This window comes from Miscanthus floridulus, chromosome 8 (genome assembly GCF_019320115.1).
Source record: "Miscanthus floridulus cultivar M001 chromosome 8, ASM1932011v1, whole genome shotgun sequence".
Taxonomy (NCBI): domain Eukaryota; kingdom Viridiplantae; phylum Streptophyta; class Magnoliopsida; order Poales; family Poaceae; genus Miscanthus; species Miscanthus floridulus.
In genome coordinates this window covers 230,023,295-230,040,003 of record NC_089587.1, presented here as the reverse complement: position 1 = coordinate 230,040,003, position 16,709 = coordinate 230,023,295, and the positions used below count along the sequence as shown (strand labels likewise).

Genomic DNA, 16,709 nt, shown 5'->3' with positions numbered 1-16,709 from the left:
GCAGTGGCAGCGTCGTCCACGTCCGGCCTCGCGCTCACGCTCGCGGCCACCATCCCCTCCGGCAGCAACGTCCTCGTCCACGCCCGGCTTCCCCTCGCGCTTGCGGTCGGTAGAGCCCCGCTCGTCGGAGCTCGCGCTCGAGCTCACAGCCGCCATCCCCTCCGTCAGCGCTCGTGCTCGCGGCCGTGGGCGTGCCCGCCGCGCTGTGCCGCCGCGCGCTCCGCGCCCAGGCGACGTGCAGGCGCGCCTCCCGCGCCGCCGCAGCCAAGAAGGAGATGGCGGTGCTGCTGATGGTGGCCGCTCTGGTCGCGGCCATCCTCAAGGTGGCCGCCGCCGTCGGCGTCGTCGCCGTGTTCGGGGGGCAGCCGCGCGGGGGGCAGCTCCACTCCGACCACAACGCCATCTCATCCAGGCTAACGCGCGCGAGCTCACGGCCGCGGTGACCGCCTTGGCGCCGCTGCTCCGTGCCGCCGTCAGCCTAGCCCCGGCCGCCGCGAGCGTGGGCACGGGCGAGCTCCGCCCCCGGCCAGCCGCCACGGGCGCGGGCGTGGGCGAGTTCCGCCCCGGCCGTCGCGGGCGCGCGGGGGCGATCTCGGCCCCGGCCAGCCGCCGCGGGCGCGGGCGAGCTCCACCCCGGCCGTCGCGGGCACGCGGGGGCGAGCTCGGCCTCGGCCAGCCGCCACGGGCGCGGGCGCGAGCGAGCTCCGCCCCGCACGCACGAGAAGAGAGAGAGAGAGAGTTTGAGAGAGAGAGAGGATAGGGATGAGTGGGGTATTATGGACGTTTTGACTGACCTGATCCACTTGTCAGGACTCTCAAACGGTGAAAACGAACAGAATATCGACGGAATGGCTTGGAGAGCAAAGAAGTTCAGAACGATAGCACTCGTGTACGGTCAATTTTTTTAATGACTTATGTATAATTACAAACTTTTTTAATGACATACATATAAAAGCCACGCAACCCTGGTGGTGGAGGAAACAAACTGTGGTTTGAGGAAGAAGAATGACATAAAGGTCTTTTTACACTTAGTGTTGTTATAATAATTAAGATTGTCAAACACCCTGATATTTCGTGCTTATATTTTTTGGACCACAACTTGTTAGACAATCCTGATAAGATTATAATCAATTGTCATATATACCGTTTTAAACAGGCCAGAAAGAATCATTTTTATATCTCTCTTCGTTAAAATAAATTAGGGAATGATAAAGCCACTATTTTTAGGTCACCGGTTTTGACTCCTCCGCGTCTTTAGACTAGTCACAGGTGGAGTAGATTCTAAAAAACTTATGCTATATCACCTCATGTCCTCATGACGATGCGAACCAACATTCTACCGAGCATTGTTCTGTGTAATAATGTTATGACCCGACCCGAGGCTTACATTATCGATTTCTCATAGCATCGTGGCTATTAGTCTGAAAGCGTGGAGCCTTTTCTTCCTTACGTAGCTTTGTCATCATGCAATTAGCTAAGGCTTTCCTAATTTTTTTTTACTAGTAGTCCCAAGTGCCAAGTAAAATCGGATAAAAAAATAGATGCTCTATACTCGTTACGGTGGCTTATAGAAGTTACATAAGCTTAGGGAGAGAAAAGATGATCCATGCTAAAAAAATAAGAGGAGGAGAAAATAAAGATGAGGTATGAATATGATGAAAGAAAAAAAATTTTTTTTTGCAAACTACGAGTAATGATAGTTTATATTATGTGAATAGTAATCTCAATATTTTTTTTAATCCATATGAATCACTTTATTCGTACTAGAATGACTGGGAGGGTTAGCCTCCGTGGTGCCCTTGTGTGTGTTTTTGTCTTCTTGCTCCTTTTTAGCGTCCCTCTCTCCTTTGATCTGTCTGCCACTCGCCTGACTTCTGCAAATCGTACCTGAATCTTATGCTTCTTTTAAAATAAAGTTCAGCCAATCAAATCAAAATAATCGTTGTCGATATTTTCTGTCCATAAAATAATGAATGCAATCATTTATAATAAATAATATTAATATTTATATCTCTAAATAAGTTTATTACGAATATATTTTTGTAATTAATTTAACGGTATTTATTTTGTAGTATAATTGTTAGTAAATTTTTATATAATTTTAGTCAAATTTTAAGTCAATTGATTTCTTAAAAAACAAGGATTACATTGTTCGGACAGGGCCACAGGAGAGTGTCATGAAAAAAGGAATAAAGTTGCAACCACCCCCCACCCCACTCACCTTTTCGGTCTCCTACTTTTGCCTAATGCTGCAGTACTAGCACAGCAGCAGTGCATTATGCATGCATCGTGGGCACGTGATCACCACAGAGAGACCGAAAACGAAGGAAGGAAGAAGGATGTCGTCTGATGGAGGTCACGGTGACGTCTTCGGTTGAGCGGAGATATACCAAAATAAGATTGAAGATCAAGTTTTTTCACAGTGGTTTAGTCGGCGCATTATTGAGCTTTGTTTCGGTGTGTTTTTCTCATTTTTAACGAGATTGGTTTAGTAGCTGAGATACTTGTATTGGACGGCTAAGCACTACTCTCTCCGTTCCATTTTATCTGACACGAGTTAGAATGACATGGTCTCCTAGATTACACTTTTGACCATTCATTTGCTTTATATTATATTATTTATGCTTATAAACTTATAATCATTGGATAGTATAATTCCTTACAAATCTAATCATATAAAGTTTGTATTATAATAATAAAAAATTATTAGTCTAATCATTGGTCAACTTTTTAAAGTTTGAATCTTGATATATGCGCCAAATAAAATGGAACGGAGCTAGTACCTCCGTCCTAAAAAGAATGTAATTATGGATTACGTGCCATGGAAAGTGGTTCACGTTTGACCAAGTTTTTAGTAAGTAATATTCACAGTTATGTCTTTAAATTAATTTATTATGGAAATGCATTTCGTAATTAATCTGATGGTATTTATTTGGTATTATAAACATGTATACTTTTTATCTATAATTGATCAAACTTAAGGTACTAAAACGTGACACTGTACTAGAATTGCATTCTTTCGGGGATGGAGGTAGTACTATCATTCACTTGTTAGATGTTGAAAGCCAGAACACTTTTATTCCTTAATCTTAAAGAGGAAAATTCACGAGCGGTTGTTCAACTTGGCAAGGAGTGTTATTTAGGTCCCTCTACTTTTAAAATATCAATTCTGGGTCTATGAGCTTTGCTTCGGGCGTCATCTAGGTCTATAAACGGGTCCAAACCAGCTCTGGACGCTGACATGACGCATGATAGCATACCGTACCGTTGCATGATAGAGTACAGTAGTACAGTAAAAAAGTAGAAACGCAATGCATTGCAAGGAAAAGTCCGGCGAACATCAGCATGAACACCAAGGAACCAATTTCAGGAGTTGCATTGCACCTGCACAAAGACAGCAGCTTATGCGGCTATAGCTAGCACTTGAGCTCATAGAACTGATCCAGTAGAAAACTACTACGTACAATAGAGCTGCATTCTATCTCTTTATTTTGCCAGAGATGTTGTACAACAGAACTTCATGTTATTCGGCCATGCACGGAACACCTGCACCCTTGATGAGCTCATAGAACAGCTCCTTGAACCTGGCCAGGCTCTTGGGCTCCATGGCCACGACAACGTCGAGGCGGCCGTCGCCGTCCGGGCCGGGGACGAGGTACACGAGGCCGCTGAACTGGAGGCACGCGCGTCCCATGAACGCCGGCCGGCCCCAGCCGAAGTCGGCGTCGTAGATGGGCAGCCCCTGCCAGCTTATCACCCACAGGTCGGTCTCCGGCATGACCCACTCCCCCTTGCGCAGCCCCGCCGCGTCGCTCACCACCTGCTCCAGGCAGTCCACCAGCGACCGCACGTACTCGTCGTCCAGCCGGGCGGTGGCGCCGGACACCCTGCCCGCGACGGCGTCGAGCGGCTCCGAGACGACGTCGCCCGCTTTGGCCACCGCTGACGCGCGGAAGATGGCGTTGCCGAGGTACCCTGCCGGGAGCGGCGGGCGGACGCGAGAGCGCGCGTCGGCGGTTATGTACAGGCGGGTGTCGTCGTCTTCCGCCAGCCCGCGCGCCATGCACGCGCACCGCCACACGTGGGCGACCACGGCCTTGAACGTGGATACCTTCTTATTGCCTTGGCCACCGCCGGCCTTGAGAGCGTCCAGCTGGGTCTTGGACATGGGCAGGATGGCGGAGTCGAACGGGACCCTCGCTGTCTTTGGACCGCCGCCGCGGCGCCGGGCGTACTCGCTGTGGTCGAAGCGCACGTCGGGAGGGGAGCGCGCGCGGAGGACCGTGCGGTCCAGCCATGGGCGCGGCGCGGCCTCGTCGACGCCCTTGCTCGCGATGGCGGCCCACGTGTTGACGAAGTCGAGCGCCGCGAGGCCGTCTGCCGCCGTGTGGTGGATCGCCGCGCCCACGCACACCCCGCCGCACTTGAACGACGTCACCTGCGTATACGTAGGCAGACGCAACAAGCGTCAGCTAGCGCTGCATGTCCGTACAAAGTACTACTACTAGTAAGTACGTGCGGTCTGACTGATCAAATCATCACGGCGCGACGTGACCTGGAACATGGCCAAGATGCCGGCGCGGTCTTCGCCGTCGGCAGCCGAGGGGACAAGCATCTGCCGCAGCTCATCCGACGGGGCGAACCCGCCGGCGGCGGCGAGGTCCTGGAGGGTAGCGTCGGCGCGTGCGGTGACGAGGAGCGCGCCCTCGCCGGTGCAGTGGATCTCCGGGCGGCCGGCGCCGTCCTGCCCGAGCCGGCCGGCGAGGGGGTAGAAGGGGACGAGCGCCTTGGACAGGGCGGCCTTGAGGACGTCCGGCGAGAAGAAGCCCGGGACGTCAGGACTGGGCCGCCGGTACACGTAGACGGTGGGCGTGTGGCTCCTGGCCACGAGCAGGTCGAGGTTGGAGAGCCAGACCACGTGCAAGGGCGTCGTCGTCGCCGCGTCGCTGGGTTTCACCATGCAGGACTCGAGGATCTCCACCGCCATTGCTGCTAGTGCTAGGAGAGAGGTGGATCGGTGGCCTCAACACTGCCGCTGCAACTTTTATTTAGTCGGCTGGTATTAAAGGATCGTTAGACAGGCTCGAGGGGCAGGAGCCGGTGAGGGTGAACCCAAAATGAAAAAAAGTTGGTTTCACGGGCAAAAAGGATCGTTCGACATTGCTACTGCACGAGCTGCCACATTATTATTAGTTGGTATGTTATAATGAGTCGAACTCGCGAAGTTAAGAAGACTTATGCCAAACTGAGACATGCATCCACGATTCACATCTCGTCGAGTACCTGCATGCTATTGTTATGTTTTGGCGATCTTCGATCGTGTTCATGGATGGATATGGATGGTACTGCAATTTGCATGCATGCTGTTGCAGCCAATGTGTCATAAAACAAGGACAACCCCACGAGCTCCAGGAAGAGGTGGACTCGACAATTAATAGACTAGCTAGCTGAGGATGGATAATGAGCTAGCTCGACATGTTAAGTTAATTATAATGATAGCTCGGCTCATTAAAAAGATAAGCTAAAACTTTAGCTCAGCTCAGCTTATTTGAGTCATCATCACGTTAGCAACTACTAAAACCAACACATAATAAGCTGTACTACTAACCTTCTCTATGTAAAATCAAGCAAAAAAAATCAAATAAATTAACTTTTAGAGTTGTATTAAGTCAACTTTTTAAAAGTAGGTTGAGTTATAGAAAAAGTACAGATGTCTATGACACCAAATAAGCACACTCTATGAAAATATATCTCATAGTATCTAAAGATATTAATTTGGTATCATAAATATTGATTTTTTTTCTAATTTTGTTGGACTTAAAATAAACTGACTTAAGACAAACTTTAGAAGTTGATTTATTTGGGATGGATAGAGTAAGTAAATACAATGCATAGCATACAGTCATTTGTAGACTTCAATAACATGCATATATCATAACAAGAAGCCTGTTGTTTGAGAGGGTTCCTCTGGAAAAACGGCTCCAAACGGCTTGGAGAAACGGCTCCAAACCAACTTTTTGTGTACTATTTATTCTCCAAGCCAAAACCGTTTTGGAGAAGCCATCTTTTTTTCACTGGAAATCGGCTCTAAACAACTTCTACTAAACGTTTTTGGTAGGACTCCTCCAGAAGAGGAGCCAGAGAGCCAGAGAGAAGTTCTACCTAACTGTTGCTTGTTTAGGGTGACTGAGTATATAGTAGTGCATGGCTCGTTTAGCTCATGATTAGAAGGCCATCTTGAGATAGCTCATTTAATAAACTTAATTGTTAGCTTAGGTCAATAGAAAAAAGGAATGAGCCAAGCGAGTGAACAAGTCACAAGGTTTTTTGTCCAGCCTTACCACGAGATCGGAGATCTCTTCAAAAACAAAGAAGAGAAACAAGATTACCATGCAATACCTAGATTTGTCTAACATTTATAAGTGTGTGGCGCGGTTGCTCCAAGATACTGACATTTCTCTCAAGGATGGATATCATCATTTGGAGAGCGATTTGTATAAAAATCACTTTCTATATCTTTTCACTCTCCAATGAATTTTCTATATCTTGTGTGCACTCTAGAGAATAATTCTCGTTTTCTATCTTTAGCTATAAAATCCGGAATAGAAGATGACTATATTTGGATATAACCAAATAAAGAAGCTTGTCGGCGTTTCGGACCGGGGGGTCCTCAACCAACCAGTGAATTTGTTCTGCGTGCTCCCGATTCCGGATGGTGATGCAAAGAGACACAAGGTTTATACTGGTTCAGGCAATCGAGGCCCTATGTCCAGTTTGAGAGATCGATCTCGTATTCCTTGCACCGAGGTGCTCGTAGTAGGGGGTTACAAGCTAAAGGAGAGAGGGAGCTGGTCCCAGGTCCCGGCAGGGTGTCGTGCGGGCCGCTTGAGACGTTGCTCTCAGGCGGCAGGAGTGTGCGTGTGTGCGTGGGTGTTCCCAGGTCTTTCCCCCCCTAAAACAGCCCAAGTCCTCTCCTTTTATAGCCTAAGGGAGGACTAGGACGGTACATGAGCTAACTATACGGCGCCATGTGAACAGAGGCGGCGTGTCCGGGCCCTGTAGCCTGTTCCTGTGGTGGTGTGGCCGTCCGAGTGGTCCGTCCTTGGAGCACTGGGGCGGTGTGGACGTCCCATCAGATCCTGTGCGTCGTGGGAGCCCCGGGACTGCCTCGGAGTGGGTGCGGCGGTGGACGTGCAAGCCACTATGGTCGGACTGCGCGCGAGGCCGAGACTTGGTCGGTGTCGAGGCTGCACCGTGGTGGAGGGGTCTCGGCAGGCACGAACCCCAAGATAGCCGAGACCTTGGTGTACAGTGCCGAGGCCTCGAGTGGGCGGCTGATCGTGGGTACAGTGTTAGGGCACAGTGGCCGGTAATCCCCGCCGTACCCTGTCCCAGCCGGTGGGCGCTGATCGTGGATACAGCGTTAGGACACAGTGGCCGGTAATCCCCGCCGTGCCCTGTGCCAGCCGGTATGGCGCTGATCGTGGATACAGCGTTTGGACACAGTGGCTGGTAATCCCTGCCGTGTCCTGTCCCGGCCGGCATGGCGCTGATGCGACCTCGGGTCGCGTCGGCCATCCTGTGGTGTTGAGCCATCGTCCGGCTGAGATTGCGGGAGTGGTTGAAGCATTAATGGGACATGACACGTTGTCTGGAGGGTCGGTCGAGGCGGGGGGGTGACGGGCTGCGGGCGACCCGACCTCGAGCGACATGGAGGCTGGGGCCTCGCGCGAGACGGAGATCGGGCTCCTTGCCGAGGCCTCGCGCGAGACGCCTCGCGCGATACGGAGAATGTACCCCCTGCCGAGGCCTTCCCTGGAGAGCCTCGGGCGAGACGGAGACGGCGCCCCCTGCCGAGGCCTACCCTGGGGAGCCTCGCGCGAGGTGGAGTTTGTTCCAGGATGCCGGGACCTCCTGCTCAAGGCTCGAGGCGAGGTGGAGGAGGGCCCAGTGGGCTCGGTCGTGGCGGGTGAGAGGCCCACGGCTTACCTTCTAGCTTTATTTTTTAGATGGGATTTCAGCGACCCGTTTGATGTTTGCTTGGGATACCCCGTTCTAAGGTACCCGACAAAGCTATTGGAGGATTTTGTTTTTTATCGAAAGAGTCTCTTGGTTGCTTTTGGTCCCTTTAATTTTCCAAGAGTAACAATAAAGGCATGTTTAGTTTGGGTACAAAATTTGTTCAAATAACCTCTTCATGCATGTACGTCTTTTTCAAGAAGTAGGTAAAGGCATGTTTAGTTTGGCTACAAAATTTGTTCAAATACCCTTTTCATGTTTAGTAGGTCAAGCAGCCTTTTTCGTCTATATACAGAGCTCGATCGGTTTGGTTTTGCCAATATCCAAATATCCCTATCTACGGCCTACGGACTACAGGGACGTGAAAGTGATCTTTGGATTTGGAGCCGAGAGTGGTTGGGGCGAGTGTTTGTAGGTACGCACGTGAACAGATTCTAAATAGTACACTGTAAAGCGGCGTCTCTAACAATAATAATTAAAAGACGAAATTCTCCACGTCCTTCTCAAGACGCGAGAGCCACTCATTCATGAACAATGCTCGAATCGAATCGGTCCATGCCACAGGTACCCTTCTTGATCTATCATCGAGTCGGTGTCATGGCCCCTGTTGCATGGTCTCAGATCAGGTAACATTGATCTCAGTTAGCATTTATTACTCTATAAATAAACAATCGAAATCAGAGGTGGCCATGGCGCGAGGCGGAGTTTGTTTCAGGATGTCGGGACCTCCTGCTCAAGGCTCGAGACGAGGTGGAGGAGGGCCCAGTGGGCTCGGTCGTGGCGGGTGAGGGGCCCACGGCTTACCTTCTAGCTTTATTTTTTAGATGGGATTTCAGCGACCCGTTTGATGTTTGCTTGGGTACCCCGTTCTAAGGTACCCGACAGTAGCTCCCGAGCCTCGGGGTGAGTGCGTGCACTCTCCCTGAGGGTTTGTCGAGGCTAGGTTTATGCCTGCTCCGTAGGAATTGGTTTGTTTTTTGAGGTTCCAGTGGGTGCGCGCGAGCGCACCCGCCGGGTGTAACCCCCGAGCCCCTGGAGGAGTGAAGTTACTCCTCCAGGGGCTTTCTCCATTTTCGCGTTTGAGCGATTAGTTCTTATTGCATTTGCCGAGCCCATAAGCGTAAGTTCGGGTTGCGGGGGTCTCGGCGTGGCTGCAGAAAAAAAGAAGCCCTCTAGCCTTCGCACGGAGCGAGAGGTTCGTCAGGGGTCCCCCTGACTTTGGGTATGTCCCTCACGCTTCCTTTCGCTCGGAAGGAGGGGTGGAATGTGCCAGGCTACCCTCGATGGGCGCGAGCGTGGACACTTTCGGTGAGCTGTTATCGGGTAGTCCGAGTGGAGGCCCGAGCCCCGTTCGCTAGGGGACGGCTAGCGGTCCAGAGACGCACTCCAAAAGTATCGGAGGATTTATCTAGTGGGTGCCGAGGCCGTTCGCTGGGCCTCGGTGGCTCGGTGCCTCCCTACGGTGGGATCCCATTCGGATACTTTCCTGCCGGTCTCGGACACGACTTAGGACGCCCCAAGCGACTGTTCGTTCGGGCCTGGGCCATTCGTAGGCTCGCCCCGAAGTCGTCCCTGACTCTGTTGCCCTGGGGCGGCTGTCGAAACCTCTTGGAGGCCCAGCCTTCGAACCCCTGGACCGTAACGGGCTCGGTGCCCTTTATCGTGTTTTGTAATGAAACCTCTAGCATGGCTTTGAACCGTTTGTCTTGGTTTTTGGGTGCAAGAGGAGCCCCCGAGCCTCCGCCTGGAGCAAGAGGACGGTCGGGGTCCCCTGACTTTTTCATTCGCCCCTCACGTATCCTTTTCGTTCGAACGGAGGGTTTGTTTGCCGAGCCCATTCTGGTCTCAGCAAGGCTGCAGGAAGAGTCCCTAGCCTCTGCGCAGAGCGAGAGGGCCGTCGGGAGTTCCCCTGACTTTTTATACGCCCCTCGCGCGTGAGGGTTTGTTTGCCGAGGCCCCTTTTGGGCATGGGTCCGAGTTGTGGGGTCTCGACGTATTTGCAGGAAGAGCCCCCTAGCCTCTGCACCGGGTGAGAGGGCCGTCAGGGACTCCCCTGACTTTTTGTGCGACCCTCGCGCTTCCTTTTCGCTCGGAAGGATGGGTGGAATGTGCCTCGCTACCCTCGATGGGCACGAGCGGTGGCACTTCCGGTGAGCTGTTATCGGGTAGTCCGAGTGGAGGCCCGTACCCCGTTCGCTAGGGGACGGCTAGCGGTCCAGAGACACACTCCAAGAGTACCAGTGGATGTCTCTAGTGGGTGCCGAGGCCGTTCGCTAGGCCTCGGTGGTTCGGTGCCTCCCTACGGTGGGATCCCATTCGGAGACTTTCCTCCGGTCTCGGACACAACTTTGGGCGTCCCAAGTGTTTCGCTTGCTTGGGCCTCGGCCCCATATGGGCTCGCCCGCGGTCGTCCCTGACTCTGTTATCCTGGGGCGGTTGTCGAAACCCTTTGGGGCCCAGCCTTCGAACCCCTAGATCGTAATAGGTTCAGAGCCGGATTCCTTCATACGAAAGGAATAGGCCGCAGGGAATATCTTCCCTATTGGCCCGGTACGGGCGGTGCGCCTTTTGAGGCAATTTCATTGGGAGTCGAAACGATACCTGCTGCCGTAGTGGCCGAGCGTGGCGTGGTGGATGGGACGTAACCGTCCTTGCATTTAATGCGGGAGACGTGGGCGCGTGGGCCGGTGAAATCGGCTCGTGGTTAACCGCGCCGGATTGGGGGGAAACTTCCCCGATTTCATCGCCCGCTCGTTTTGCCTCCTCCCTGCATAAATACTCGGGGAGTTTTGCCCCTCCTCGTCTTACCTTGCCTGCATTAGCGCCGCCCCCGTCGAGCCGTCGCTAGAGCAGCGAGTGCCGAGAAGGAGAGGAGGAAGAGCGAGCCTAGGGACGAAGCGAGAAAAAAGCGAGAGCGTGGGAGGGAGAGAAAAGACTCACCGCCGCACCTGATTCCTCCATCGCACCCATGACCGGTGACATCGTTGTTGTCGAGGCGGACCCCTGGGACCCGTCGGACATCACCAAGGGGATGCTCCAGTCGCTTGTCGACGGTGGGCTCCTCCGCCCGGTGACTGACTCCACTAGGCCAGAGTGGATTGCTCCATACGGCGAGCCGGAGCCGAGGCCTCGCGATGGCTACGTCGTAAGCTTCGTCTCCTTCCACGAGCGCGGCCTCGGCGTCCCGGCGGACCGGTTCATGCGGGCGCTCATGCACTACTATGGCGTGGAGCTCCACAATTTTAATCCCAACTCCATCGCTCAGGCGGCTATCTTTGTTGCCGTTTGCGAGGGGTATTTAGGGATCACTCCCCATTGGGAGTTGTGGCTCCATCTGTTCCGGGCGGGGCATACTACAAAGCCGACGGGCACGTCGGGTAAGAGGAAGGCGGCGAGGGCCAGAGGCTGCACTCTCCAAGTGCGTCAGGACCGCCTACACCTCTAACCGTCGGTGGTACACGAGTTGGTTTTACCTTTGTAACGACGACGGAGGGCTTCCCCCCTACACCGGGCGGATTGTGGGGAGTTGCCCGGAGAAGTGGAAGTGGGGCGTCCCGAAGGTCGACCAGCCCAAGCTGGAGCCGCTCCTGGAGGGGCTGGCGAGGCTGCGGGGCCATGGCCTCACCGTGGCTGTGGTTGTGGCCGCGTTCCACCGCTGGAGGGTGCTGCCGCTGATGGCTCGGCGGCGGCGGCTGTTCGAGATGAAGCCGGGTGAGCCCATTGAGGGCACCCGGATGTCCTCCTCCGCCCTTTCCGAGGAGGAGATTCTTCGTCGGGTGGGGGAGACGGTAGAGGCGAAGCTGAGGGGCGGCAACTTGACCCCTATCGCGATGCGGCCGTCGCGGGGGTTCCTTTCGCTGGTAAGTCGTGCGCCGCTGTAGCCTCTGAACCTCCTCAGTCTCCCCTTACCCCTTGTCCCCTTATGTGCGTTTGTCGTTCCTTCAGGGGATGAGGGATGTGCGCTCCTCTCCACCGCCCGTTCCCGAGGACGTGGGGCGGCGGGCGGTCAACCACGCTCACGCCGATGCGCAGAAGAGGCGAAAGGACGCCAAGGCGGCGAAGCGCACGAAGCACATCCTCGCGCGCGAGGAGCTGGATAAGCGCCGCTGTCAACAACGGAAGGACGGTCTTCCGCTGGAGGAATCCCCGTCGACGTCGTTGTCGATGGAGGCCTCAGACGGGGACGACAAGGTCGAGGGAGGGCGAGGTCCCCTGGACCACCTTCCTGATGTCGTGGAGGTGGCGCTCGGGGTGTCGGCAAGCAGCCCGGCACCCCCGGGAAGGGGAGGAGAAGCAGACCCGGGGCCGGCGGTTGCCCGCTCCAGGGCCGAGGCCGACACGTCCGAGGCGCGGGCGTTAGGCAAACGCGCCGTTAGCCCGGTAGGCTCGGCGGCTGTGGTGGAGCGAGTGGCGGTGGAGGCGACGCCACCGCCCCTACAGGGGATCAAAGGGGCGCCGGGGTCCGCTGAAGACCGACCAGCGTCGATGGATACGGAGGCGACACCTCTGTCGCCGCCTCCGCCGCTGAGGATGAGGTTTGCCGTGGCGAAGCGGGGGCCGCCCTGATCAAGGCAAGTGTATTCTTGGCAGGGTCATGGTGTTTTTCAGTCGCTTTTTTAGTTTTGTGCTGACCCTGTAGGTTAATTTTCCTTAGTCGGAAGCGGCCTGCGGACGACCTCCCCTTGGCGCCCCTTAAGGCGCTTAAGGTGAGCCCCGGCTCCTCCGCACACTGGGTGGCGGAGGCACAAGCCGCTATCCAACGCGGCGCGGCGTCGGCGAGGGTCGACCCAAAGGGGCCGGCCGCCCAAGGAGGGGCTGCCGAGGCGGCCCCTACACAGACGAGGGAGGGAGCGCTTCCGCCTCGTGGGGGCGAGACTCATGAGTCAGATAGGGCCGGCATGCCCTTCGTTGCCGAGGCCCCCGGGGTCTCTGAGGCTGAGGCGATGGAGGCTACGGCGCCTGCGACCGCCGAGACCACGGTGGCCGCGCTCGGTGTCTCTGCGTCTGCCGAGGCCACGATGGCGGAGGCCAGAGCCCCCGAGACCGCCGAGGCCGTAATTGCAGAGGCCGGAGCCCCCGAGGTCGCCAAGACCGTCGTGATGGCAGTGAGGCTGTCTGTGCAGGAGGCGGAGATGCAGGCGGCGGCTGCCTCGGTGGTGCCCTTGGTTCAGGGCCCGCCGTTGGTCTATCCGATCTCCTCCGACGATACTTCCCGGGCACGGGAGGTGGTCGACGCCGTGGAGACCGATGCCGTGGAGCAGCCAGCGCCACTTTTGGACGAGGGAAGCTCGGCCCTCGTGCGGGTCCGGCCCAAGCCTCGCGGGTGGGATCACCCGCAGGTATTGTGGTGGAGCCGGGATGACCCTGAGGGGGAGCCTCTGTTTGCCCTTGAGGACGCGGCCGAGGGTGGGCACTAGAACACCTTCGAGCAGTACCGCCAGCTGGCGGAGCGGTCGCTACGGACGGCGCTGTCCGTGGTGGCCGACGAACTGCCCGGAGTCGCCTAGGTTCGTGTTTTCCTTTCTCGTGCGACATTTACTTTCCTGATTTTGTTGCGACCAATGACCCTCGCTCTGCTTCCCCAGGAGCTCGAGACCCGGTCGCTTGGGAAGTCGGTCTTTCTCCGGCGGGAGAGGGGCGTCTGGGACCAGCTTCACCGACAGACGGGCCTTCTTGCCGATGCTAACGAGCTTCTGTCGGCACGAAGCGTGGAGGTGGAGGACCTCCGCCTTCGCTGTGCCGACGCGAAGGTCGAGGCGGCTGCGGTCCAGGTGCAGCTCGCCCCTTTGGCGGCGCGGGTCAAGGAGCTGGAGGAGGAGCTTACCCGCACGGTCAGCGATCGGGATGCCTTCAGGTCCCGGGCCGAAGAGGCGACGGCCTCGGGCAAGGCCCTCGCCGGGTAGCTGGGGGCAGAGGAGAGTGCGCACCGGCTGACCAAAGGCGCACTGAACGAGGCCCTCGCTGCGGTTGAGGCCTCGCAAATCGAGGCTATGGTTTTGAAGGGGACGGTCGAGGGTGAGTTCCCGTCCCCTTGTTTTGTTTCCTTTTCCTTATGTTTGCTCCCTGACTTCCTTGTATGACGCAGAGCTGGGAAGTGAAGCTTGCAGGCTGGCCGAGGCCTCTAGGTTCGAGGCCCAACAGTTGAAGGAGAAGGCCGAGGCCTGTCAGGCCGAGACCCGTCGCTGGGAGCAGAAGGCCAAGGGTGAGCTCCGTGGGCTTCTGTCCCCAACTTAGGTTGTCCTTTCTCTCGCTTGACTTCATTCCATTTTCCGCGGTGCAGAGTCGGAGGCGGAGATCATTCGGGCCGCCGAGGCTTCCAGCGCGGTGCAGACGGTGCTCGAGACTGAGATCGGGGAGCATGAGGCGCTGAAGCGTGCTACCCTTTCCGCCTGCGAGGCCTTGGAGGTCGAGGGGGTTCAATCAGGTAGCTCCCTTGGGAGCCGCTTGATTGCGCTGAGCAGCCAGATGCGCGAGCGGCTCCGAGGGGCACTGCACACGGGTGTCAAGCGAGCGCTGGCCGTCATCTCCTCTCACTACCTTAGCGTTGACCTCCCGGCCATCAGTGATGGTTATGTTCTGCCTGATGATGACGAGGAGGCCGACACGGCGGTGGTGAAGCTGATGGAGGCGGTGGAAGGCCTTGGCATGGCGCTGGCGACGCTCTTCGAAGAGGAGGTGGTTCCTCCCCTACCATCCGCCGACGCTGAAGGCCCTGAGCCTTGATCTGGGCCCCGGGGGCTATGTAAAAATAGAATAGGGGTTATTTTTTGTATCGTAACGCTTGTGGCCGTCGAGGCCTTTGCTTTTGAAGTACTTGTGTTTCCTAGTTGTTTTTCTTATGTTTCTGAGCCTCTGCCCTCTGTCGCTCCTGATCGAATTTCGTTTGCAAAACACCCCCTTGGGGCCTAAGCCGTCCCTTGAGCGAGAGGTAGTGAGGGAGTGCCGTAGCCCGGAGGCGTAGGCCGTCTCACGACTCTACCGGCCTCTTGCTTAGGAAACAGACCTTGGTCCGAGGGGTTTTTACAACTAATTCGTCAGAGCCTGCTAGGGACTTGGCGTAGGATTTTTTGCGAAAAACAACTGAAGAATGGTGCATGGGACCTAGGGGACGCCTAGGGAGGGGTCCCCTATCTAGCCGCCGAGGGAGGCTTGGTTCTGCCGAGGCAGAACCGAGTTTCCCTTGCCATGTTACTGTATTGCCGAGGCCTACGATGGGCTCGAGGGGTTTCTTGAAAAGTTAGACGAACTAAAGAACGCTTTTTAATTGTACTTCGAGAAATGATATATACAATGCTTGGAAATTTAGGGATAAAAGCGACGTAGCTGTTCTATGTTCCAAGCGTTGGTGAAGACTTCGCCCTTCTCGTTGGCCAGTTTGTAGGTCCCGGGCTTCAGCACTCGGGCAATGATGTACGGTCCTTCCCATGGCGGGGTCAGCTTGTGGCGACCCTTGTTGCTCTGTGCTAGCCTCAACACCAGGTCGCCTACCTTCAAGTTTCGGCCTCGGACGCGTCGGGCCTGATAGTGCCGCAGGCTCTGCTGGTATTTGGCCGAGTGTAGTAGCGCGACGTCTCGGGCTTCCTCCAGTTGATCAAGGGCATCCTCTCGGGTGGTGCGGTTACTTTGTTCATTATAGGCTTGCAGCCTCGGGGAACCATATTCCAAGTCGGTGGGGAGGATGGCCTCGGCCCCATAGACTAGGAAGAAAGGCGTGAATCCCGTGGCTCGGCTTGGAGTGTTCCTCAGGTTCCAGATGACCGACGGGAGCTCGGCGAGCCATTTTTTGCCAAACTTTTTCAATCGGTTGTGAATCCTTGGCTTGAGGCCTTGTAGGATCATGCCGTTGGCACGCTCTACTTGGCCGTTGGTCCTTGGGTGTCCTATGGCCGACTAGGCCACACGGATGTGGTGGTCGTCGCAAAATGTCAGGAACCTTTTGCCGGTGAACTGCGTCCCGTTGTCGGTGATGATGGTGTTGGGGACCCCAAACCTGTGGATGATGTCAGTGAAGAATAGCACCGCCTGCTCGGATTTGATTCGATTGATCAGACGAGCCTTGATCCATTTGGAGAACTTGTCGATTGATACCAATAGATGGGTGAAGCCCCCGGGGGCCTTTTGCAGAGGCCCGACCATGTCGAGACCCCATACGGCGAATGGCCAGGTGATGGGGATGGTTTGCAGGGCCAGGGTCGGGAGATGTGTCTGCCGGGCATAGTACTAGCATCCTTCGCAGGAGTGTACCAGCTTGGTAGCGTCAGCGACTGCCGTCGGCCAGTAGAACCCTTAGCGAAAAGCGTTCCCTACGAGCGTCCGAGGCGCCGCATGGTGCCCACAGGCGCCCGCATGCAAGTCCCAAAGTAGGGCTTGGCCTGCTTCGGAGCTGATACACCGTTGGAGGACACCTGAGGGACTTCGCCTGTACAATTCGCCGTTGTAGAGGGCGTAGGTCTTGGCTCGCCGCGCAAGCCGTCGTGCTTTGGTTTTGTCATCAGGAAGCTCCCCCGATCGAGCCAATCGAGGAACGGGACTCGCCAATCCGCGTCCTGATCAGTCCGTGGAGGCTCAGCGTTGACTTCCATGACCTCGGGCTTGGTCGAGGGGGTCTCGGCAGCAGAGAGGGCGTCGAGCTTCGCCGCGGGTTCCATAGGTGGGCCCTCCTCTGTTGCCGAGGTGTATCCAATGGAAGG

General features: G+C 55.7%; 1 protein-coding gene across 1 annotated transcript; it reads right to left on the bottom strand.

Moving 5' to 3' along the window:
* Window positions 1–3,297: 3,297 nt before the first annotated feature.
* Window positions 3,298–5,192, bottom strand: LOC136475308 (putrescine hydroxycinnamoyltransferase 1-like). Its single transcript, XM_066472851.1, has 2 exons — window positions 4,556–5,192; window positions 3,298–4,438 (listed from the first exon to the last, which is right to left on the bottom strand). The coding sequence occupies exons 1-2, from the start codon at window positions 4,985–4,987 to the stop codon at window positions 3,524–3,526; spliced, it is 1,347 nt and encodes a 448-aa protein (XP_066328948.1). The 5' UTR covers window positions 4,988–5,192; the 3' UTR covers window positions 3,298–3,523.
* Window positions 5,193–16,709: the final 11,517 nt, after the last annotated feature.